This window comes from Zootoca vivipara, chromosome 15 (genome assembly GCF_963506605.1).
Source record: "Zootoca vivipara chromosome 15, rZooViv1.1, whole genome shotgun sequence".
Lineage (NCBI taxonomy): Eukaryota > Metazoa > Chordata > Lepidosauria > Squamata > Lacertidae > Zootoca > Zootoca vivipara.
In genome coordinates this window covers 36014100-36037158 of record NC_083290.1, presented here as the reverse complement: position 1 = coordinate 36037158, position 23059 = coordinate 36014100, and the positions used below count along the sequence as shown (strand labels likewise).

The 23059-nt window shown below is 43.7% G+C and overlaps 1 protein-coding gene across 4 annotated transcripts in view; it reads left to right on the top strand.

The window, feature by feature from the left end:
* The window catches only part of OGDH (oxoglutarate dehydrogenase), a 61470-nt gene that overhangs the window by 34867 nt on the left and 3544 nt on the right, over window positions 1-23059 (top strand). For all 4 annotated transcript variants that reach the window (XM_035140242.2, XM_035140238.2, XM_035140243.2 and 1 more), the window contains 18 exons: window positions 2006-2121; window positions 6248-6402; window positions 8281-8427; window positions 8992-9082; window positions 10102-10281; window positions 10506-10634; window positions 12027-12206; window positions 12537-12689; window positions 14449-14551; window positions 14955-15083; window positions 15880-16030; window positions 16304-16431; window positions 16549-16727; window positions 17205-17276; window positions 17653-17775; window positions 19068-19140; window positions 20711-20874; window positions 22001-22155. In XM_035140242.2, coding sequence (XP_034996133.1) covers window positions 2006-2121; window positions 6248-6402; window positions 8281-8427; window positions 8992-9082; window positions 10102-10281; window positions 10506-10634; window positions 12027-12206; window positions 12537-12689; window positions 14449-14551; window positions 14955-15083; window positions 15880-16030; window positions 16304-16431; window positions 16549-16727; window positions 17205-17276; window positions 17653-17775; window positions 19068-19140; window positions 20711-20874; window positions 22001-22155 — 2428 coding nt within the window. The remainder of the gene's footprint in view (window positions 1-2005; window positions 2122-6247; window positions 6403-8280; window positions 8428-8991; window positions 9083-10101; window positions 10282-10505; window positions 10635-12026; window positions 12207-12536; window positions 12690-14448; window positions 14552-14954; window positions 15084-15879; window positions 16031-16303; window positions 16432-16548; window positions 16728-17204; window positions 17277-17652; window positions 17776-19067; window positions 19141-20710; window positions 20875-22000; window positions 22156-23059) is intronic.

Here is a 23059-nt window from a genome sequence, read left to right as displayed (position 1 = left end):
CCCCTTTTCCCAGAGGAGAAATTTATATTCAAAGCACTGGAGGAAGTGCTTTGAATATAAACAGCTTTCTCTACAAAGGAGGAAATGTTCCAATAGGAGCATTTTGTCCTTTGCAGATACTTCAAAGGGGTTCCCTGTAACCAACAATCAGTCAATTATCTGTTACAGTGACCTTCAAGCTTTGACAAGTGCCAGTCACCTCATGTCATTATGAAGTCAGGTGGACCACCCACCTGTCAAAGTTTATTTGCAGGAGATGAGGAAGATAAGAATCTGGCCAGAAGCAATTCCTGACCCCACCCCTAGTTTAGTCAGACTTGCCCCGTTTTGTTTCCTTGCCCCCTTGGTGGGAGAGCAGCATGGGATATAGAGGACCAAACATGGCAGCAAGGAGTGAGAATTTGGCATACCATTTAAATTCAGTAGCAACCCTTTATCAAGCAGCATGTATAGCTCTGTCTACCAGCCTGTTTCCAACTCTGTGTAATCTTCTACTGATAGATAAGCAGAAGTGTCTGGTGAGAATTGATTGCTTTGCAATCAGCCTGATACAGGAAGAAAAATGAAGTAACATGTACAGTCTTTCCTTTGAGCCCTTTAGATCAGCTGTAGAAGCTCTTTCTTGGGTCTTGCTGCCGTTTGAAATCTTGCTGGTGGTTACAGGGGAAAGGGCCTTGGTTACGTAGATCTCCCTGTTCCAAGAAAACCACCCATGCCTATTGTCAGCGACCTTATCCCATCATCTTGCAGCATTTTAGACAGGACATTAGTCTGGCCTTTGTTTGGCTTTTGTCTCCCCTTGGCTTCATGATGATTTTGCTGGTCTGTGTGCTTCTATTGTCTGAGGTTTCAGATGGTTCCTCTGTTTCAGTTTGTGTTTAACTATTTTTGATTAGTTGCATGTAGTGCTTGCTTGCTTTAAGGTCAAAGGCGGAATAGAAATTTCAGAACACATAAAGGGCAGGATTCAGCTAATGAGTTCCATCAGTGGCTTTCCCCCTGTCCTCCCCTTGTGGCCCCTGAAAAGGGCTGTGGGAGGGGAGTATTAGGAGAACCCCCTGGAATAGCATGCCTGGGGAGGAGAGGCAGAATTGTTCTGTCTGGCAAGCTGAAATCCTTTCTGTTACAAAACTCCTCCCAAAATAGTTTCTCACTAGATACTCAGTTGACCATCATTAAGGAGTTTTTCTTTAATGTCGAAAATGCTTGTCAAGTTGCTGTGCAAAATCTCACTTGGAATAGTTGGCGTCTCTCTTTATAGACAACTTTCTGGCTCTCAGTTGTATGATCTTCAGCTGAACACTCCTTAATTATTCCAGCAACAGATGCTGAAGTATTTTAATACTTCTGGTCTGTGCTCCTGCACAGTAAACGTGAATAGTGGGTGCTTAAATGTATTGCTGAGAGAGAATTTTGTGGAAGCAAAACCTTTGTGAGGCCTGTGAAGAGCATTGTTTGCAGAGTCCAGTTCATTCTCAAATCTTTGTTCCCATGGAGTGAGCTATTCAGGAGAGTCCTACACAGAACCCTAAAACTGATACATAATCATGCTGCTTTTCTACCTTTTGGTTCTGGGAGCTGGGCCTTTAACTCTTTTATTTCCTGCTTCATTTTACTTTTAATTTTAAATATGTGGTGAAATGTGGTGACAATATATTTTTGCAATACTTTTTTTCTCTTTAACATCCAAAAAATGTGTGAATGTGGGTCTAAAATTCTTGTTGATTCCTCCCCTGGATTTAATTACCAATTTTAACGGCAAGTATATTACCTGTGGTTACACCCTCCGTGCCTTTTTCGGTAATCTTTTTTTTTCTTGCTTACCTGTTCATTATTTTAATTGCCGCCTTTTTTGTTGTTGTTCATACAAACCTCCTTCATGCTTATTTTGTGCTGCTTTCTTGTCCCTCCTTCACCAAAACCTGGTTCCTGTGCTGTGGCTGTCTACATTGAACGCCTCTTCCCACTCCTTCTTTGCCTTCTCCTACCCATGAAAATTCTGCAGGGTTTTATGGCCTGGACGAATCGGACCTCGACAAGGTTTTTCACTTGCCCACTACCACTTTCATTGGAGGAAAAGAGTCTGCTCTCCCTCTTCGAGAAATCATCCGCCGTTTAGAGGTAAGAGACCTGCACAGGATGCAGGAGCCTTGGAGAGTCAGCACTGTTTGGATGTTGTCACTTTTCTTCCTCCCTACTCCAGTGTATACATAACAAGGCAAGGTACAGGTTTTAGAACGGTGTTTTTCCTCTGTTCCTTTCAATAAGCTATTAAAACACTGCTCCCCACCAAGCCATGCTGAATTCAGCACACAATCTTCACTCCCTCTTCTACATGCTGAGAGTGGATACAAAATTAGCCAGAGATCAACTCCCAAACTCACTGTGCATAGAGTTTGCAAGGTGGAGTGATGTCCAAACAGTGCTCTAATCAGAAACAAAGCAATTTATCCCCAAAAATTTCCCTCTGCGATAGTTATGGTCGGTCGGTCTGCTTTTTAACATGGTGATTACATTGTAGTCCAGAAGCTAATCTTCACACTGGGCAAAAGATTCCTGCTTTGCAGGAAGTTGGACTGACTCTCGTGATCTCTTCCAACTCTACAACTCTATGATTCCATGCCAGAAAAAGTATCCCATTACACACTCGTGTGACAAAATAAACACTAGCACCTTATTTCCCAAGTGACATACCTATATTTCCAGCTGGTATTATCTTTGTGTAGGAAAGAGGAAAGAGAGCCACTGTGGGGCAGTGATTCGATTATTCGACAAGTTCATGGAAGACCAAGGTTCAAATCCCTGCTCAGCCATGAAGCTCAGTGAGTGATGTTGGGCCACTCACAGTCTTGGCCTAAGTGACCTCTTACGGTTGCTTTGGGCGGGGGGAGTAGAGAGGGAAAGTACCATTATGCCACATTGAGCTCCTTGGAAGAGAGTTGAGATATAAATGAAATAATTAAACAAACCTAGTGTTTGAATCTTCTGCCTTAACACCGTTACTGATCTGTACTACTCTCTAGTGGCAGCTGGTAAACGCGAGTTCTCGAAACAATTTATTTCCTTTGCAATTACTACTATCATTAGAAGCAATAATTGAATCCTAGAATTGTAGAGTCGGAAGGGACCCAGGGGACCATCTGGTCCAACCCCCTGCAAAGCAGAAATGCTGCCATTGGCCATTACGGGTGAAGAAGCGAGTGTTTGCGTGAAGGATAGCAAGCCGGTCCTGTAGGCAACTTGGGGTGGACCCCTTCATAGGTGGTAAAATAGTTGCCTGTAGTGTTTCTGTTGCCGATGTGCTGCTTCTGGAAATTGCAAGAGGAGTCTTCAGCAGCAGCTGCCTCTTGTTGGGATATTGTGGAAGCCCATGTACAACTTTACATGCTGATACCATTCTACTCTCTAGTCTGAAATGTAAAATACATTTCAAAAGTCTTTATGAATTCCCCTTAGAGATGTTAGCATTGTGTGTGAGGATTTGGGCAGATAAGACGCTGTGACAAATAACCTGTCCCCAGAGAAACTATATTAGGGTAATATACTGCAGAGGGATAAGGTATTTGACCCTGGTGCTCTGGCAGCTTCAAAAAGGCAGTGAAATAAAAGATAAAATGTGGTTATCCAATGGGGAAAATGTGAGAACACCAATCCTTCTGGATGTTGCAACTACAAAAATTACTGTGCTCTGTAAACTATGAACATATGAAAGCTAAAATTTTAATAGTCATTCTTGCTAGAAGAACATTTCTTACTCTTGTTTTCTGGCAGTCATATAGATTTTTCTTTCCTTGCCAGTGTGGGTGCCTCTTGCTCAGCACAGCAAATGAACAGCTGCTGCTGACTCTTGAAAGGGGAAGAGATGGGAAGGAGAAGAAAAACCTCAAGGACAGGAGCACTCCTTTCCTGTCTCTGTCTTCTGTAACTGTGTTGTGCAAAATAAAGGCAACCACTCAGCTTCCTCACCCGCAGTGACTTTTCTTGTCCATCTTAACTTCTCAAAATGTATCTCCTTTTATTCTGGGTTTCAGAGTTACCTTCCCACTCAGTAAGCAGGTCATAATTTACATACTTCATAAGGCAACACCACTTCCTAGTGAAGAAAATGCAACCTTGGTGTCCTCTACCTACATTAGTTCTGTGTCATGACTATGCCTAAAAATAATTTCCAACAAGGCCGTGCAAAGGTCAGTCTTGCCAACACTTGCTAGACATTCCTTTGCTCTTCTGCTTGCATCTCCTTCCAGTTCCCTTCATTGGTATTAAAATTTGAACATAACCAATTCATAAAGTAGCTAGTACAGTCACTTACGTTATTTCTTACCCCTCTGAGTTTCAAACATCTACCTTCAGGGAGCATTTTAGCACTTCAGCTGTGCATTGCCCTCTTTAGTCTTACTGTTGCTGCATGTGAATGTAAACTACATTCCCCTGCAGCTACACATTTCAAAGACAGATTATTAGTGGGAATCAAGCTATTGTTTTCAAGGAAGTTTGTCTGCCATTATTAATCATCTTATTGAGGAGCCCTTGATAAGTTTCCAAGTTTTGAAAAATAGTACCTTATTTGAAGACCTTAGATGTTCAACTTCTGTTTTTCCAGTCCCAGATTTGAATGAAACTGCACAGTCTTCATGTGCCTGATTGTGACTGTTTCAGGAAAGTATATCTCATTCAAATTAATGAAACTGGCCAGTGCCAGTGTGGTGCAGTATATAAGATTTGGATTGTCAAGACCTCAGCTCAGATCCTAAGTCATCTATGAAGCATCACTGGACAATTTTCTGCCCCTCCCTTGGTGTAGTGTACCTTACTGAATGGTTATGATGGTAAAATGGAATCAGCAGCATCGCTAGCCTGGCTGCCCGGGGTGGCAAACCCGAAGGCATCCCGCCAGGGGCGTCATTAGGCACACCGCATGCGCGTGCAGGAGGCCTATGACATGGCAAACCCTGCGAGCAAGCCGCGGAGTGAGGCAGTCTCGCTCACATCGGGGTTTAAGTCCTCGATGGTGGCGGCCATCAGAAATGGTCAGCCCCACCCAGCCTGCTGCCCCCCTGCCCAGCCTGCTGCCTGGGGCGGCACACACCCACCGCCCCCATCTTAATACGCCACTGAATGGAATTATCCCTTATGCACTGCCCCAAGTTTTTTAGAAGAAAAGAAGGATAAATAAATAAAACAGAATTATTTGATGATATAAAGGTAAAGGGACCCCTGACCATTAGGTCCAGTCGTGACCGACTCTGGGGTTGTGGCACTCATCTCGCGTTATTGGCTGAGGGAGCCGGTGTACAGCTTCCAGGTCATGTGGCCAGCATGACTAAGCCGCTTCTGGCGAACCAGAGCAGCACATGGAAACGACGTTTACCTTCCCACCAAGGGCGTACCCACCACGGGGCAAGTTAGGGCAGCTGCCCTACTCTAGAAGCAGGGCTGGTGGGCAGAGGCGGAGCACAGCCCGGCGGAGCGCGAGTTCGCCATTCCCGCCGCGCCGCGCCGCACCCTCCCTCCAGCTCCCCGGCGCGCCCTCAGGCAAGGCCAAGCGCGGCGGGGAACCAGGGAGCGCGGTGCGGTGGGCGGGAACGCCGAACTCGCGCTCCGCTGGGCTGGGCTCTGCCTCCGCCCACCAGCCCTGCTTCTAGGGAGGGGCACAGCCCGGCGGAGTGCGAGTTCGCCGTTCCCGCCCGCCGCGCTGCGCCCTCCCTCCAGCTCCCCGTCGCGCCCTCTGGCAAGGCCAAGCGCGGCGGGGAACCAGAGAGCGCGGCGCGGCGGGCGGGAACGCTGAACTCGCGCTCCGCTGGGCTGGGCTCCGCCTCCGCCCACCAGCCCTGCTTCTAGGGAGGGGCACAGCCCGGCGGAGCGTGAGTTCGCTGTTCCCGCCCACTTTGTGGCCCCTCCCCTTCCGTGCCTTGGCCCCTCCCCTTGCCCCCCCCTAGTTTTGATCCTGGGTACGCCCATGCTTCCCACTGTAGCGGTACCTGTTTATCTACTTGCACTTTGATGTGCTTTCGAACTGCTAGGTTGGCAGGAGCAGGGACTGAGCAACGGGAACTCGCCCTGTCGCGGGGATTTGAACTGTCGACCTTCTGATCAGCAAGCCCTAGGCTCTGTGGTTTAACCCACAGCGCCAAATACCATATATTTGATAATATTTAGTTGTTCAAAAAGTACTTCTTTAATCTGTGCTGTGAGATGGTCAACTCTCTTGCTTTATTTTGTGTTGATCCTTTTTTGTGTTTAATAGATGGCCTATTGCCAACACATTGGTGTAGAGTTCATGTTTATTAATGATCTGGAGCAGTGCCAATGGATAAGGGAGAAATTTGAAACTCCTGGTGTCATGCAGTTCACTAACGAGGAGAAGCGCACCCTGCTGGCTAGACTAGTCCGGTCGACCAGGTACTTGCATTTCTTCAACTTTCCTGGATTTTGGGGGGGGGGGTTGTGTGTGTGTTTTTTGGTCGAGTCTCTTCGGCCCCTCAGGGTTCAAGTTTGATGGCAGTGGACAAGTGGCCTACAAGCATAGGTGCACAGCCCAGAAGGACCAAATGTTTCAAGAGTCTCAACAAACTGAGATGCACATATATGGTTCTAAACCAGCGTTTTTCAACCAGTGTGCTGTGGCATCTCTGCCTCCCCAAGGCTTGCACAGCTGTTTGTTGCAGCAGCCCTGACTACAAGCTCCCCAGGTGAATGGTGCCTCTGGGACTGGTCAGGGGGCATGCTTGTTGCCAGGAGCTGAGGCGGCAAGCAAGTGGGTAAGCAAGCAAGTGGGTGAGGGAGCCCAGCCAGCCAGTCCACCAGCCCTTGCTGTTGGGAATGGACAAACAAGTCCCAGTGCCCTGTGGGGCAGTGTGAGGAGACACCACTCATTGGGGCATGGGGCAGGACATCTCAGAGACCAGTGGCAGCAGCTGCCCAGAGGACTCCCAAGAAGAGGGGAGAGGAGAGGAGGCTGAGGAAACACTCCACAAGGGAGGGTGTTCAAAATGGGATGAGGGGCTGCCAGATCTGCAGGCAGGGGGTGACATAATGGCTCCTGAGCCCCACAGCAGTGTTGCAGAGAGAATGTAGTTCATCAAAGGAGCCATGGACTGTTTTTATTATCTGGATTTATCATCTCCTCCAATGCAATTTAAGTGAGGTTTTTGTTTTTCAAGCTAAGCTTTCACTCTGGCATGTACATGTTCCTTGACTATATTTTTCCAGCTAAAGCTGCAGTCAGGAGTCGTGTTACCCTCTCCATCCTACCGCAGTTATACAGGATGTATTTTTGTGTTCTAATGGCGCTGAATGTAGGCCATCATTAGTATGGCATGAAGGGAAAAGTCTGCTCTTCATTTAGGAAAGACCTTGGATATTGGCTCTTCTCACTTTTCTCTGCTTACTCACAGCTTTGACCTAGTTTTACATTGAAAATAACTGTATCTAACCTCAGATCACACATGTTGTGAACCACCCTGAGATCTACAGGTATAGGGCAGTATACAAATTTAATAAATAATAGTAATGTGTATGTATGTCATAATCTAGTTGCATGTATTCTTCTGCTGTCTCTCTAGAGATGACTTGCAAAATGATTTTCCTGAATCTTTATCATTTCCCCTTCATCTTCCCGCCCCACTGCCACCCCCTGTCTCTGAGTCACACAACAAGAGATTTGAGAGATCTGGAAATATATGACCATGATTTAGCACTGGGTTTTAACTCTTCCCTTTCTTTTGAATAATGCAACTCATTATGACCTGACCAGGTGTTGCTATTTCCTCTACATAATAATGCTTATTATGCCTGTAAGTTTAATGCAGTTGAAGTTCTTCAGCCATTAACTACCGGTACTACCGATGTTCCAATTCCTGTTTGTATCCACATCCACAATGCTTTAGATCAGGCATAGGCAAACTCAGCCCTCCAGATGTTTTGGGACTACAACTCCCATCATCCCTGCCCACTGGTCCTGATAGCTAGGGATGATGGGAGTTGTAGTCCCAAAACATCTGGAGGGCCGAGTTTGCCTGTGCCTGCTTTAGGTCAGGGGGGGGGGTGTTATATGAAGATTCTCCAAATGCATCTTTCACCTCTGTTGTCTCTAATGTCCAGCTTGTGAAGGAAAATAGTGGGAAGGGTTAACTGCCAGAACATCCCATGCAGAGCCAGTGGGTGATGGTGCAGAGATAAATTCCTTTCAGAATCACTTCCTTCTTGGAACTTTTGAGTCATTCTAGTTGGTTGTGTGGCAATTCTTGTCTGACAAATGACATATCTTCTGTTTTCCAGATTTGAGGAGTTCCTGCATAGGAAATGGTCATCTGAGAAGCGATTTGGTTTGGAAGGCTGTGAGGTGCTGATCCCCGCCTTAAAGGCAATAATTGACAGGTCTAGCCAGAAAGGAGTGGATTACGTCATCATGGGGATGCCTCATAGGTAACTTCATCCTTACAGAAAGCTGATTATCAGAAGAGAGTTCTAAGAGTGCTGAAGATACACTGGCTAGCAAGTTGTACTTGAATCTGAGAGGCCTATACTGATACCTCATCTCTGCCATGGCCTTATTTAATTTTATTTATATGTTGGGCAAGTCTTTCTTCTCTCAGCTCATTGTCCCACTTTTAAAATGACTGGTATTTTTATATCTGACAGACATGCTGTGAAGACTAACACAGAACTTGTGAAGTGTAGTGCAGTCCTCAGCCATGAAACTCACTGGGTGGCCTAGGGCTGATCATCACCTCACAGGGTTGTTGTGAAGATGGAACAGGGAGGGATAGAAGCTTGTGCGCCGCTTTGAGGTTCTTGTAGGAAAAGTGAGATATGACTTTAACAATGAATAAAATGAATGAATAAAAGTGTCACATGAAGTGTAACTAGTAGTGGCAGATGTTTATATAAACAAGAAATGTTACAATCTTTTTTAAAAAAAACTTTAAGGGAAGGTGTGTCAGAATGAGTCAAAGATTCTTCTTGCTAAATTTGGTTTTGGTTTTCCAGAGGGCGTCTGAATGTGCTTGCCAATGTTATCAGGAAGGAGTTGGAGCAGATATTCTGCCAATTTGATTCTAAGCTGGAAGCTGCCGATGAGGTGAGTTACTCCTTAATTTGTGTTTGAATGGTCTCCTTCTACTCCACTACATGGGGAGGTAATGATTAGTTAGCTTTGAAAGCAGATGCAACAGCACTGTCCCCATTTCCCCCTCCAAACATCCTCTCTTAGGATGGATCTAGACACATAAAAAAGCGTTACAGGAAAACGCGTTCTAAATCTCATAATGGAAAATCATATTGCCGAAGGATCAAACTCTACAGCACCATCTGGTGTTGCATGTTTATAACACAGTTATAACGATATACAGTAATCGCCGGAATGTAGCTGAGTCCTCTGAGTCATGTGGGATTTTAAAAGCTTGCCTTCCAGTATTTTTGTCACTTGTTCAGTGAGGCCAGCTTGGCTACTAAGCTGAACAGCTTTTCTACAGTGTTGGAAGTTATATGCAACTTTTTTACACAGCACAGAATGTCATTTCTGTTGTGACTGAATGTCATTGGGGAATTTTTCAGTTCTCTGAACCTGGCCTTTCATAGAACCTGAGCTTCCAGAGTAGATAATACAGGTTATGATCCCGTAGTAGTACTACTGCTGCTGCCTTGTTCTGAGCAGTGGTGGCTTTATTAAAGTGAGCCTTGTGAGATACCAAGCACTTCTCAGGTAACCTAGGATAATACCGAATGTAACCATGGTACATGATTATTGATTCCTAGCAGCCACTCGTGCAGGTATCTGCATATAAGGTAATAGTGCTGAAATCACATTCTGGATAGATTCCTTCTTGATAGTTGCAAAAGCTCATCAGTTTGTTCAGGTGAAGAAAGAAAGAAAAAAGTCTCTAATCAGCACCATTCATTCCCTGTTCTGTGTTTGTGTTCTGGCCGTCTCTATGATAGCTCTGAATGAACACTCCATGCACCTTGAACTTCCAGTTCATTCCCTCAAACCTCAAAGAACTCAAACCACAAACATTTTGTGACCAAACATGAGGCTCTGAAAATTGACAGCATCAAAGGCCCAGGCTACTTAATCTGTCTTACCCTCTCTTTCCTCAGGGCTCAGGGGATGTAAAGTATCATTTGGGAATGTACCATCGGAGGATTAATCGTGTCACTGACCGAACCATCACCCTTTCACTGGTTGCAAATCCATCTCACTTGGAGGCTTCTAATCCTGTAGTTCAGGGCAAGACAAAGGCAGAACAGTTTTATTGTGGGGACACCGAAGGGAAGAAAGTAAGTTGGTCCTTTTCAGTTGTACGTGTATGGGTGGACAAAATGGAAAAACTTTTATTTCGTGCCCAAATAGTTACAGTGTCAAACATTGCTTATTGTACCTGCTTCCTTCTCCAGCCAATTATGTATCCTCAAAGAGCATCACTACAGTCTGCATTCAGTTCTGGGCACTTACTGCTTCAAGATTATTGACAAGCCTTTTGTTTGTGTTTTGGTTCTCAAAGGTGATGTCTATTCTTTTGCATGGAGATGCTGCCTTTGCTGGGCAAGGTATAGTTTATGAAACTTTCCACTTGAGTGACCTGCCTTCCTATACCACATATGGGACTGTTCATGTGGTAGTGAACAACCAGGTAAAATATGGATTTCATTATTATAATGTCAGCTTCCGTAACTTTTTTCCACTTTAAAATCTACCAAGAAGAGACAGAGTGATCTTTTGAACTGTGTGCATTTATAGTAGAAGCTGGGTAATGCCATTATGTACTGCAACTGAATCAGATTTCTCTTCCTTCCAAAATATATGGGGAAACATATTGAAAGGCCATGCCCATTTCACAGATTGCTGCTGGCTGAGCTATAACAGTTGAGTTCACAACCAAAGCACTGGCTTTTCATAACTGAGCTAATTCATTGAGAAAATGGTTTGGGTCATCTTCTTATTCATGCTAGCTTTCCTGGATCTTGGCAGAACTGAGTATAGAAGACTTTCTGGGCTCCTGGCAGTCTTGTTGAAATGAATCTACTTTTGTCTCACCTGTGCAAACTCTTTGAAAACTAAAACTCTTCAAAAAAGAGACTAGTTGGTTTTTCTCTTGTTCCTTTCCTCAAATTTGTCAAATGAACATTTGAAATTGAAGTCCTGAATATAGATAAGGTTTTCTGTTAAGCAGCAAGAATTCAGTGCTTCTTTCTTTATCATTAACCTTAAAATAAAATAAAATAAATGAAATAAAAGCAGCTAAATTATTGCACAGTTGAGATTATATAAAAATTGAAGCAAATACAGCAGTACTTCGGACTTGCCTGGTGAAGACCATTTTTTTAGTGGTTAGACGAGAGAACTAGGAGTGACTTAAATAAGAATGAGCTAGATTTCATCTTGGACTTCCTAAGGTATCTTAATGCTGATGATTCCAAAACATGTTAGTAAATAGGGTCTTCCAATAAAATGGTCTTGTTACACTGTTTAAGAGGAAAGTCATCACTGACCAGTTTGGTTTTTGTGGGGAGGGAAGCCTTTATTGAATAGAGACACATAGGAATTCAACAGTTAGCAGCCATGAGCTAGATGGTAGGCATGAAAAATGGAGGGACTACTATCGATAAGATGCTCCTCCCACAATTATCTTCAGCAACTGAGATTCCCCCCCAAAAAAGAAAAATTCTCAGTGTTCTGCCAGACCCTTACAGATGCAAGACGATTTGCTTGAAGTAACCTTCATTGCACACAAAGAAAACAAATGCTGATTACAACTTTTTGAAGGGGGTGGGGTGGGGCCCAAGAATGAAAAAGCATGGTGTGCAAACATTCATTCATTCAATTTTTTTATATGCTGCTTTTCACTCACAGAAGTCAAAAAGCGGCTTACATACAATAAATAATATAGTAGAACATCACAGTTGCAACAAATTATATAAAACAGTAAAACAAATAAAAACAATAAAACAAATCAACAGTAAAAAAAACCCACCTATAAAGCACTCTTTACAATTACTTAAGCGGCTTCTATTGTCTTCTGCAGATTGGATTCACTACTGACCCTCGAATGGCTCGTTCTTCTCCGTACCCAACAGATGTGGCCCGGGTGGTTAATGCACCCATTTTCCATGTCAATGCTGATGACCCAGAGGCTGTGGTGTATGTATGCAATGTGGCAGCTGAATGGCGGAGTACTTTCCACAAAGATGTAGTGGTGGATCTGGTAAGTGCCACCTCCTGTTTTGAGGGATACCTGTGTGATCTGTGGGTATGATAATAGGTTTGAGAGGAAACATAAATATATTTTAGTAAACATGCTAAAACTTAAACCCATAAGCCTTTGTTTGTGTGATTAACATTTCCTTTTTTTCATTCAAGTAAGCCGATACTTAGATGACACCAAAATTTGCTAACATGCCATCACAATTAGTCCCTCTGAACTTTTCCTTGCATCAGATATCTCCAAATAGTTAATAATTGGTGCTTGGAACTTCCTTTAGTTTTCGAAGATGGAGTGTGATGAGGTTTCTGTTGTTTTCTGCAAATGTGCCAGGTATGCTACAGGCGCAATGGGCACAATGAAATGGACGAACCCATGTTTACCCAGCCATTGATGTACAAGCAGATCCGAAAGCAGAAGCCGGTGCTACAGAAATATGCTGAGACTCTAGTTTCACAAGGAGTGGTAAATCAGCCAGAGTATGAGGTACACTCATTTATATCTTCACAGTCAATCTGGAGCTACTGACCCATTTTAAGCTCTTAAAGATGTTGCATAATCTTATTTTAATGACTAAGCGGAAGGAAGCTCAACTGAGGTCAAAGAAGTGCAAACTAAAATTTACTTTAGCCTATAGAGCAAGATCATCTGCCACTGTCTCAAGCTGAATGTAGAAGGCTGTAACAGCGTTATGAAAAAAGAACTAGGAAAAGAATCTAGTATAAATGAAATATAAAGATGTTGAAGAAGCATTCTGATAAATGGGGAGGATGAAGCTCTGAACAAAATATCAGAGAGGTTTAAGTATGATGTGTGGTTACGCTTCAGAACAACAAAACTTTTCAAAAGGCTGGTTCTATCTTGCTAATGTTATTGCCATTTCTTGGCCCAGAATTTTTCCTCCTCTCTAGTCCTGTAAATATTACACTAAAGCTTAGAACAGTTTTCTACCATCAGTCTAAAACAGGCACCCCCAAACTTGGCCCTCCAGATGTTTTGGGACTACAATTCCCATCATCCCTGACCACTGGTCCTGTTAGCTAGGGATGATGGGAGTTATAGTCCCAAAACATCTGAAGGCCCAAGTTTGGGGATGCTTGGTCTAAAACCACGTTTATTGTGTCATGTCTAACAGTTAACTGTCATGGAGAGGAGTTTAAGAGCCTGTTGTCATTCTGTAACTAATCAAAACAATACAGGGTGACGCATATTTAAGATAAGTTGTAATTATATTTCCTCGTGTTGCCAAGTGATAGGCTTCCCTTTATTTGCAGACTAAAAATACAAGTTGGTGACTATCAAATGGTGCTAAACAAGGGGAATGGAAAAAATCACTATCCACAGACCTGCCAATATACCATGCAGAAGGGGAGTTAGGATTTAATAGAAGCATACATACCCTGCATGATTAGAGGCGCCAGGATTGAAATACCCAATGGTGTACATCATCCAACCACAATCTCCCCACCCCAATCCAGCACTATTTAAGTTGATATGGGTTCTGCACTCTTGGCAGATTCTGATGGGGTTAATTTGGATTGGAGCAAATAGTTTTCACTCTCACCCCACATGACACCTTTAAGATTCGAATGGGGCAGCATACCTAAAGATCTTGCAGACGGGGCAGAAACATTAGATAATTCCATAACTCACCCCCAACCCAAAAGTATGCCTTACTTGTAGCAGATCGTGTGATTTTCTTTTAGCCTGCCACCCCACAAACAGATAACTTGTGTTTGTGCACCACCCTCATGCCGCCTGAGTTCCATGGCAGCATATGTGCAATGTCTTCCAACTTCAGGGCCATTTTCCTTTTTACAAAGGAGGTGTCTCCTGGGTATACATTCTCCCCCAGTTGTGTTATTTTCTACATTGCCTTTTTATGACCATATTGATTGTAGTAGGACAATGCCCTTTTGTGCTAGAAGGAAATATGGTAAATAAGTCAAAATCAGTCAACTGCTGAACAGCTTAAAATTCCATATCACATGTTTTTGCTGCTGTTGTTTTCTGGTGGTCTTCATTTTGTTCACTAGTTTTCATTGTCTTTGGAAACAGCTTTGGCATTTTCCTATAAAGGAAAAGCAGTATCTTTTTTTAAGAGTAAAATGAATAAATAATAATGGAATAGAATGCAGATATAATAGAATGCTTCCTGAACTCTTTACTTAGAATGAACTGATGCCAATTTTTCAGTTTAGGCTCACCCTTCTAATTCTTACATTGTGTTGATTATGCATTTCAGGAGGAAATTTCCAAGTATGATAAGATCTGTGAAGAAGCCCTTGCCAGGTCCAAGGATGAGAAAATCCTTCACATCAAGCATTGGCTAGATTCTCCGTGGCCTGGTAGGCGCTGGCTGCTTCCTAATACCTTTTGTTAAAAGGTAGTTCTGCTGCCAAGGGATTACACATGCAGCTCCTGGCACTAAAAAGAGAGATACTTGCCCCATGCTCCGAGTACTGAAATCCCGTATAAAAACTGTAGGAAGAAGTGAGCATTACACACTTAGTAAAGAGAGGGGCATTTTATGAGCAAGTTTTGTCCTTTCTGCAGATGCTCTGGCAAGGAATATTTTGTTCAGTGTTTAGCTCAGGATGGTTTCTTTGCCAAGTTTCTTCTTCTCAAAAGGAGAAAGGCAATGAAAGGGCCACTTTTACATAGTTTAGTGTTCCAGAAACTAGATCTTCCTCCACTGTTCTATGAATGGGGTGCTCATCTCATTAAACGTGCTCTCCTTTACTTCCCTAGGTTTCTTCACTCTGGATGGCCAACCCAGAAGCATGACTTGCCCTTCCACTGGTCTAAATGAAGAAGATTTGGGCCATATAGGAAAGGTGGCCAGCTCAGTGCCTGTTGAAAACTTCACAATTCATGGTGGTATGACTTTCCACATTGATAGCCATTAATTCCTCAGGGTTCATCTTTAATGTAGTGAAGGCTGCACAAGAAAAGGCAATACTGGGCTTCTTTTTAATAATAATCCTTAGCATTCCATCTCACTTTAGGTGGTATGGTGGACTCTTAGGTACACAGTGAGCCAGTCAGTGTGAGAATGCTGTGGATAAACAACCTACTCATGAAGGGGTTTCAGTGAAGTGATGTTCTTGTGTGGGGAGACTCACATATAATCTGAGCACTAGGGAGAGGGGGACACTCTGTGGCACTTATGCTCTTGCCCAGCACATACTGAGCATGCATCACAGTGGGCTAAATACTAGTCATGTCTGCAGGGGTCCATGAGGACCATATGCTTACAACATCCTTTGCAAATTTCTTCAGTCACTTTCAGACAGATGTTCAGCAACTAATGAACATTCACCAATTTCTGTTCTTTGTTTGCTTTGAACGTTTATGAATTATTCGTATATAATATGTCCCAGTCCACTATACATTTGCTTTAGTGGAAGGAGATATTGCTTCAAAACAGAACCCTTCAACTTGGCTCCTCACCACTTTTTCTTTTGCACCTTTATATTATAATGTTTTTCATTTTTTCACCCCACATTCTCTGGAGCAGCAGTATTTCAAGGTATTTTGGGTGCTGAGTTCAAGCATGAATGTGAACAGTGCTGTCCTAGAGTCACCCGTAGAGTTAAGACTGTACTCTGGAGTCAATCATTGTAGTTTCTTCAAGCAAGGCAGGCTGAAAACTTTTTCTTCTCTCTCTCTGCAGGTTTAAGCAGAATTCTAAAAACACGTGGAGAGTTGGTTAATAATAGAACTGTAGACTGGGCATTAGCAGAGTACATGGCATTCGGCTCTCTCCTTAAAGAGGGAATCCACATCCGACTGAGCGGGCAGGATGTTGAGAGAGGGACATTCAGGTAAAGTGCCCACCTAAAAAAGAATGCATTCCTAAGGGGTTGCATCTCAAAGTGTCATTGTACCTAGCAGCAGGTCACAATAATGAGTTTGGTCTAAAGCTTTTCCAGCTGCAAATGAAACACCTTAACCAGAGCAATGTAAATCTATTAAAGCTTTATAGTTAGGTGTACCTAACTCAGTGTTAGGATTGGACTGCATGTGTGCTTGCTTTAATGCCTCACCTGGTCACTCTAACCAGTTAAATTGCAGGGCTTTCTTTTTTCCCTCTTCAGCCATCGGCACCATGTCTTGCACGATCAAAATGTTGACAAGAGGACCTGTATTCCCATGAACCATCTGTGGCCAAACCAAGCTCCATATACAGTCTGCAATAGCTCCCTCTCAGAGTATGGAGTGCTAGGTAAGTACATCTCATGGCTCCTTACAGAAATTGAGGGTAAGTTAATTTGGTACTGTTTGAGTCTCCCACTCATAAGGTTCCAGAAAAACATATTGTTTTTAATTCGTGTCATTGCAGGATTTGAGCTAGGCTTTGCTATGGCCAGCCCCAACGCTTTAGTGGTGTGGGAAGCCCAGTTTGGTGACTTCCACAATACAGCTCAGTGTATTATTGATCAATTCATCTGCTCTGGACAAGCCAAATGGGTGAGACAAAATGGCATCGTGCTGCTGCTGCCCCATGGCATGGAGGGCATGGTAAGGAAACATTACTGTTGCTAAACAGTCTTTTGCTTGTCTTAGATTTAGATTTTAGATAGGCATGGCCCATGCAATTGCCTCATAGAAAAGGCTCCTCTGAGAATAGGAAGGCAGTAGACCCTGATAAGTATGTTGCAGGTTATGGAACAATTTAGCATAGCCTCTTCCATTGTAAGTTTATGCATGGCTAAAGATGAAGTATTAGTAGTACCGGAGCTTGGTGTTCTTAATGCTATCATAAAGTCTGAGTCAGATAGTAAGCGAAAGCCTCTGGCTGCTATATTCCTTTCACAAAACAATGAAATTGGGACGCAATCAGAACCTTAGGATAAAATCATGGAACAAAGGCTTATCCCCCCCCCAACTTAATACTGGCTACTGCTGGTGCCTAAACTGCTTCAGTCAGTATACAGTTTAGCCAATAAAGTTTTAATCCAAATCCTTAAAAGTCTTTTTCCCCCTTTTTTTTTGCAGGGCCCTGAGCACTCTTCTGCCAGACCAGAGAGGTTTCTGCAGATGTGCAATGACGATCCAGATGTCTTCCCGGTGAGTTAAGTCTGTGAGAGCACTTCCTGCTTCTTCCGTTTGTGCTTAAGCACACTCTAGTCCCTATTTCTTGAGAGTATCAAGAAGTGGTTCCGGAAAGGACTTCTTAATGTAACATGTGAAATGGTGGCCTTGTGTGTCTTGGTCCTCAGCCCTGAATGAGGTTCATGTCCTTGAAGCCTCTATGAATCTCAGTGCTGTGTTACTTCTACCTGGGTATTAAAGGTCATACTTGATCCTCCACTAGCAATCAGAGTATGTGATAGAAGATTATATTGTGCAATTGATTTTATTATAGTCATGTTTTGGCTGTTTGTCTATTTGTTTATGCCTGCAGCATTTCGCAGCTATTAACTTGTATTTTTCCCTCCTGAAGAAACTAGATGACTTTGATGTGCGCCAGCTGTATGACTGCAATTGGATTGTGGTGAACTGCTCCACACCAGCAAACTTTTTCCATGTTGTGCGGAGGCAGATTCTTCTCCCCTTTCGGAAGCCGGTCAGTGTGTAGAATGACTTCCTCACTTCAGAAGCAGCATGTGCTTTCTCCTCCCCCCAACTCCAGCACACAATACAAGTGGGATGGTGAAATGACTTGGGAACCTGTAGAGCCTTTTTGTTCCCCTGGCATTCTATCTTATCAATGCATCAAGGAAAGACAAAAGCCTTGCTGTATGAGAGAGCTGGAACCACTAGCCTGGAACCAGAAATAAGTTAGAAGTGGTCTGGCAAGCCAACCAATCCTTGATGAATTCTGATTATCCAGAAAGTGTTTTTCCTTTGTGTTTTTACGGCACCCATTTCCATGGGAGCTCTGTTTCTGATTTCTTAAATGAATGCCTTTGGACAGAATGTATTATTTTGGTTCTCCTTCAAATCGCATAACTTTGCCGCTCTTCTTGATAAATACTTGTGCAGCTCCCGCCCATTCATTACTTAGAAAGGCTGAGTCAAGGGTCATTGCTGATGGAAAAAGGCTAGTTTGGGTCAAATCCAGCTGTCATGCCAGTAGAGTGAGGCTTCAGAGCTTTGCTGGATCATACCAAAGATGGGTCTATTTTATTTTTCATAAAACTGCATAAAACCCTTCTGTTTCCTGAGCTGTCCCAAGTGTTTTGCCGTCCCCAGCAGTTCGGTATGTTTCAGGATCTCCTGCAGTATCACAGTGAGTGCAAATCTGACAAAGTTGTGCTCGCTCACAATACATTGATACTGGCATTTTTTTGCAATAGTGTAAGGAACACTGGATACTCAAAACACAATACCACTTCATTGGCACACACAAAAGTAATACTAAGGGGGCAATAAATCTGCAGTCAAATCAGCCCTCTGTGTATCCCATTTGTGTTGCTGTTCTCTGGGCCAGCAGTGGGGGATCTGGTGCCACTGCCATCATCCCTGCCCATGCTGGTTGGGGCTTTATGGGAGTTCGGAGTCTAGCAATATCTGGAGGTTCACAGAGTCTTCCCTAAATCATTCTGTGTGTATGATGCAGTTCATTATGGCAAAACAATTCCGACTCAGTAAGGCAGAATTACAAGCATGAAAATGATATTTTCCTGATAATTATCATCATCTTGGTGTGTGTTAGACATGTCTGGATAGACAGTGCTTTCCTAGTAGACTTTGGGTCACATTGTTACTGCTTCAAAACATCTGTGTTTACTGACTTCAGATTATTGGGCTTTTTTACTCCTGAATGTATAATGATTCAGTACTTAATTCAGGAAATGTTTCCATCCCATACTGGCTATAACTCTGGAATCCTTTTTCTTTCCTTTGCTCTCTTAGCTGATAGTCTTCACTCCAAAGTCCCTGTTGCGTCACCCTGAAGCTCGCTCCAGCTTTGATGACATGTTGCCAGGTACGGCAGGCTTGGGACTGGGTTCAGGGAGGAATTTCTTCCCTTGTATTTCACTGCCAGGCAGAAGATAATGTGACTTGGTAGTCAGGTGAGGAAACCGTAGCCTTGACTTGGGGCAGCTGTGCCCTGCAGAAAAACCTGGTCCATTTTTGTGTGTGTGTGGCCATGAAAAGCACGTTTGCTGACTAGGTTTTAGCTGGATACCTGCTCCCACACTTCCCATCTCCTGTTCTCTTCATCTGGTAGGTAGAAATATAGCCAGACAGAGCAGATTCCTAGAAAGGGTTGATTTGGGAGACCACTGTAGAATCTCATTTCTAATTCAGCTTGCTAGGAGAATACAGGAGAACTTCACATTCAGCACTTTAAATACTGCAGTAGTGTCCTACAATAATAGCTCAATAGCGCAGTTCTCTGGTTCAGTATTATGCCCTGAGAGTGTCAAGACCCAGTCAAAGGGGCCTCTAACTCAGTCTTTAAATTTGGCATTTTCCATGTTGCCAGTGCAGGGTAGCAGTTGCCCCCTGAAAATCAGGATTAGCAAAGCCAGAAATACAACACAGTGCTCTTTGTCTTTCTTCCCTAGAGGGTCATAATACCCCACAATGATGATTGATCTTTCTCGATTCTTCTGCATGCTCAGGGACAGATTTCATTTTATTTATTAAATTTGTATACCACCTTCCATCCGTAGATCTCAGGGCAGTTCACAGCATAATAATACAAGATCTAAATACATAATCAAAACAAAACAAAAAACCCACCTCTCCCCCACCCCAGATGTCATCACCATAAGTAAAAGCATGCCCTTGAAGCTGCTATATAGGTAGCTATTGCTTGCCTCAGAGCTGGGAGCTTTGGAACCCAGGTCTAAGGGAACCAACTTGCTGGCTTTGCTGCTGCTGTGGTACACAGCGTGTTTGCAAGGCAGTGCCTTGCCTTGCTTCTGATTTGCTTCAAGTCCCTGTGAAGAGAACCATACATAAGAACCAGTTCTCCACTGCTGTTTAACTCTAAAATAGGAACTCAAAAGTTCAAGATGGGCAGCTGGGAACCAAAATTTCCTTAAACAGCATTTGCATAGCTCTCTTGGTTCTACATTAATCATATTTATTTAGCTCAGTCTTGTCCATGTAAACCAGGCATCCCCAAACTTTGGCCCTCCATATGTTTTGGCCTACAACTCCCATGATTCCTAGCTAAGAGGACCAGTGGTCAGGGATGATGGGAATTGTAGTCCAAAACATCTGGAGGGCCAAAGTTTGGGGATGCCTGATGTAAACACTCTGTCTAAATATACGTTCTGTGTCTGACAGGGCTAATTGTCTCTGAAAAAGGTGCCTTAACTGATCTGTAACTAACCCTAAGCTTGTTCAACTGAAACAGCATTTTCTTTTCCTGTTTACCCCTGCCTCCTTTCTTCTGTTTCCCCTGTGTTGAACTTTTAGATTGTAAGCTCCCTAGAGCCAGGGACCTATCCTCTTGTGGTCTGCAAAGCACCAGACTTGCTGATGGGACTATATAAATAAGGTTGTTTTTTTAAACAAACAAAAACACTTCTCCTTTTCAGGGACTCATTTCCAGCGTGTCATCCCAGAAAACGGCCCTGCTGCGCAGAATCCAGAGGGAGTGAAGCGAGTTCTCTTCTGCACTGGTAAAATCTACTATGAACTCACCCGAGAGCGCAAGACTCGGGATATGGAATCAGACGTGGCGATCACAAGGGTGGAGCAGGTAGGGGGGGTACAGGAGCTATTTCTGTTGCTTAAAATTGTCAGTGTGAGTCTGTAGTGTGACCTGAGGTCTGAAATGAAGTGTTTTAGATTCTCTCTTTAAACTGAAAGGCATTTTAGGAGAAGGTATGGGCTGAATTTTAAATTGATACTCCCAAACCTCTTGGCTTGATAGCCTAATCCAGGCATCCCCAAACTGCGGCCCTCCAGATGTTTTGGCCTACAACTCCCATGATCCCTAGCTAACAGGACCAGTGGTCAGGGATGATGGGAATTTAGTCCAAAACATCTGGAGGGCCAAAGTTTGGGGATGCCTGGCCTAATCTAACCTTCCAAACACTGCTCTGGAGGCAGTAAAACCCCTCCAGGGGACACATTTTAGTACTTCAGATGAGCCCTACAGACTAAAGTTCTGAAGTGGGAGCATTTATTGTTCAAGCATGCTGCAGACATATAAGAAGGAGCTCATTCTGGAAACAGGCTCTTAATGGTGTTGAGCAGCAATTTGCAGAATACTTAAGAGATTCAGGTCAGCCGAGTTTCTTATAGTGGACATCTCCATTAAGCCCTGGGGATTTGTTCCCTGAACTAAGACGGAGGTAAATATTCTTGCAATCTGCCTTTACTTTCAGGGGAAAGTGGTTTGTGCCCATGTCATACAGTTGTAGGTACATTTGCATTTGGCCTCAGGAGTGACCTCAAACTTCAAATAGTATAATGTTGCTAGGGTTGCCAGGCTCAATAGAGGACAGGAATTCTGTGTCTTTTAATTTCCCTGCTCTCTTTTGAGTCTGGAAACCTTAAAGAGAAACCAGCAGAACCTTTGCTTAATTTCCAAGCAAAGGGTCTGCTGGTTTCTCTTTAAGGTTTCCAGACTCAAAAGAGAGCAGGGCAATTAAAGGCACAGAAGTCCTGTCCTCTATTACGTCTGGCAACCCTGAATGTTGCTGGGATTAAGAAGTGTATTTCTAGACTCTGAAAGCTTTCTACTAAATGAAAAAGGCTGCATGCAACCTGTTTCTTCTGCATGGAACTAACAAACTAAGGCTGCTGTTTTTCCCACCACAATTTGTCTGTTGCTGGGTGGTCACAGTCCTTGTGAACTATAAACTTTCTGTTGTTTGTAGCTGTCGCCATTCCCATTTGATCTCCTGCTGAAGGAATTCCATAAATACCCAAATGCAGACCTTGTTTGGTGTCAAGAAGAGCACAAAAACCAAGGATACTATGATTACGTGAAGCCCAGACTCCGCACAACCATTGACCGGGCAAAGCCAGTGTGGTAAGGACCGCCTTCTGACAGTCAGGTGCCAGATCAGTGGGTGGAGGCCAAGCTTCAGATATTTGCTCTGGAGGTAGATACAGTTGTGGCGATCATTCCTTCCACTCATTCTTCTTCGACAGTAGGGGAGTGGAACAAAATGTCAAACTGCATATTTTGAGAACACAAACACCATTAACATATTAAAAAATCACCAGGATCCTTCCCACAGAACAGAGTAGTAGTTGCTGGTAGATCGCCTTTCAAGTGGTACTGCAGCTGGAGCAGGCTGGGAAAGCGTATGTAAAAGAGGATAGGTGTCATGAAAATTAGGACAGTTGTTTTAAGTTGGGAAATTGGTATACCGTGACCATCTATTTTGTTAGTTATACTTAAATTAATGTTTTACCTGTCTCTGCTCTGGTGTGGGTGGGTTCCAAGGTAAACGTCTCTCCCTCCACATGCCTGGTGTGGATGCACTCAAGTAAGAATACAGAAAGAGCAGCATAGGTTGTGGCAGCAAGTATTTTAAGGGAGGTCTGGACTCAACCATCTGGGAACAGGCCTTTGTTGGGGAACTCTAGGAATGTCACAGCACTGCGCTCTGTATGTGGGCTTACATAACTGGACATAGTCTATTACTCAGTAGCAACAGTTGTGCTGGGGACTGAAGGTTGTGGGGTACTCGAGCTGCACTGGGGCACATAAATGACCTAAGCCTATGTTGGAGGACTTTTCTGACCCAGCAGGCCAAATTCCTTATCCCCCCTCACCAGTTCCATTGGGTAACTGATAGCTGGACAATCCTGCCCACTGCCCACCTATCGGAATTTGCCTATGGTGGGGGGAGAAGGGGGAACACGCTGGTGAAGCAGCATCTAGCAGGATTGAACCACACCCATTAGCTCCCATCACTCCAGCAGTA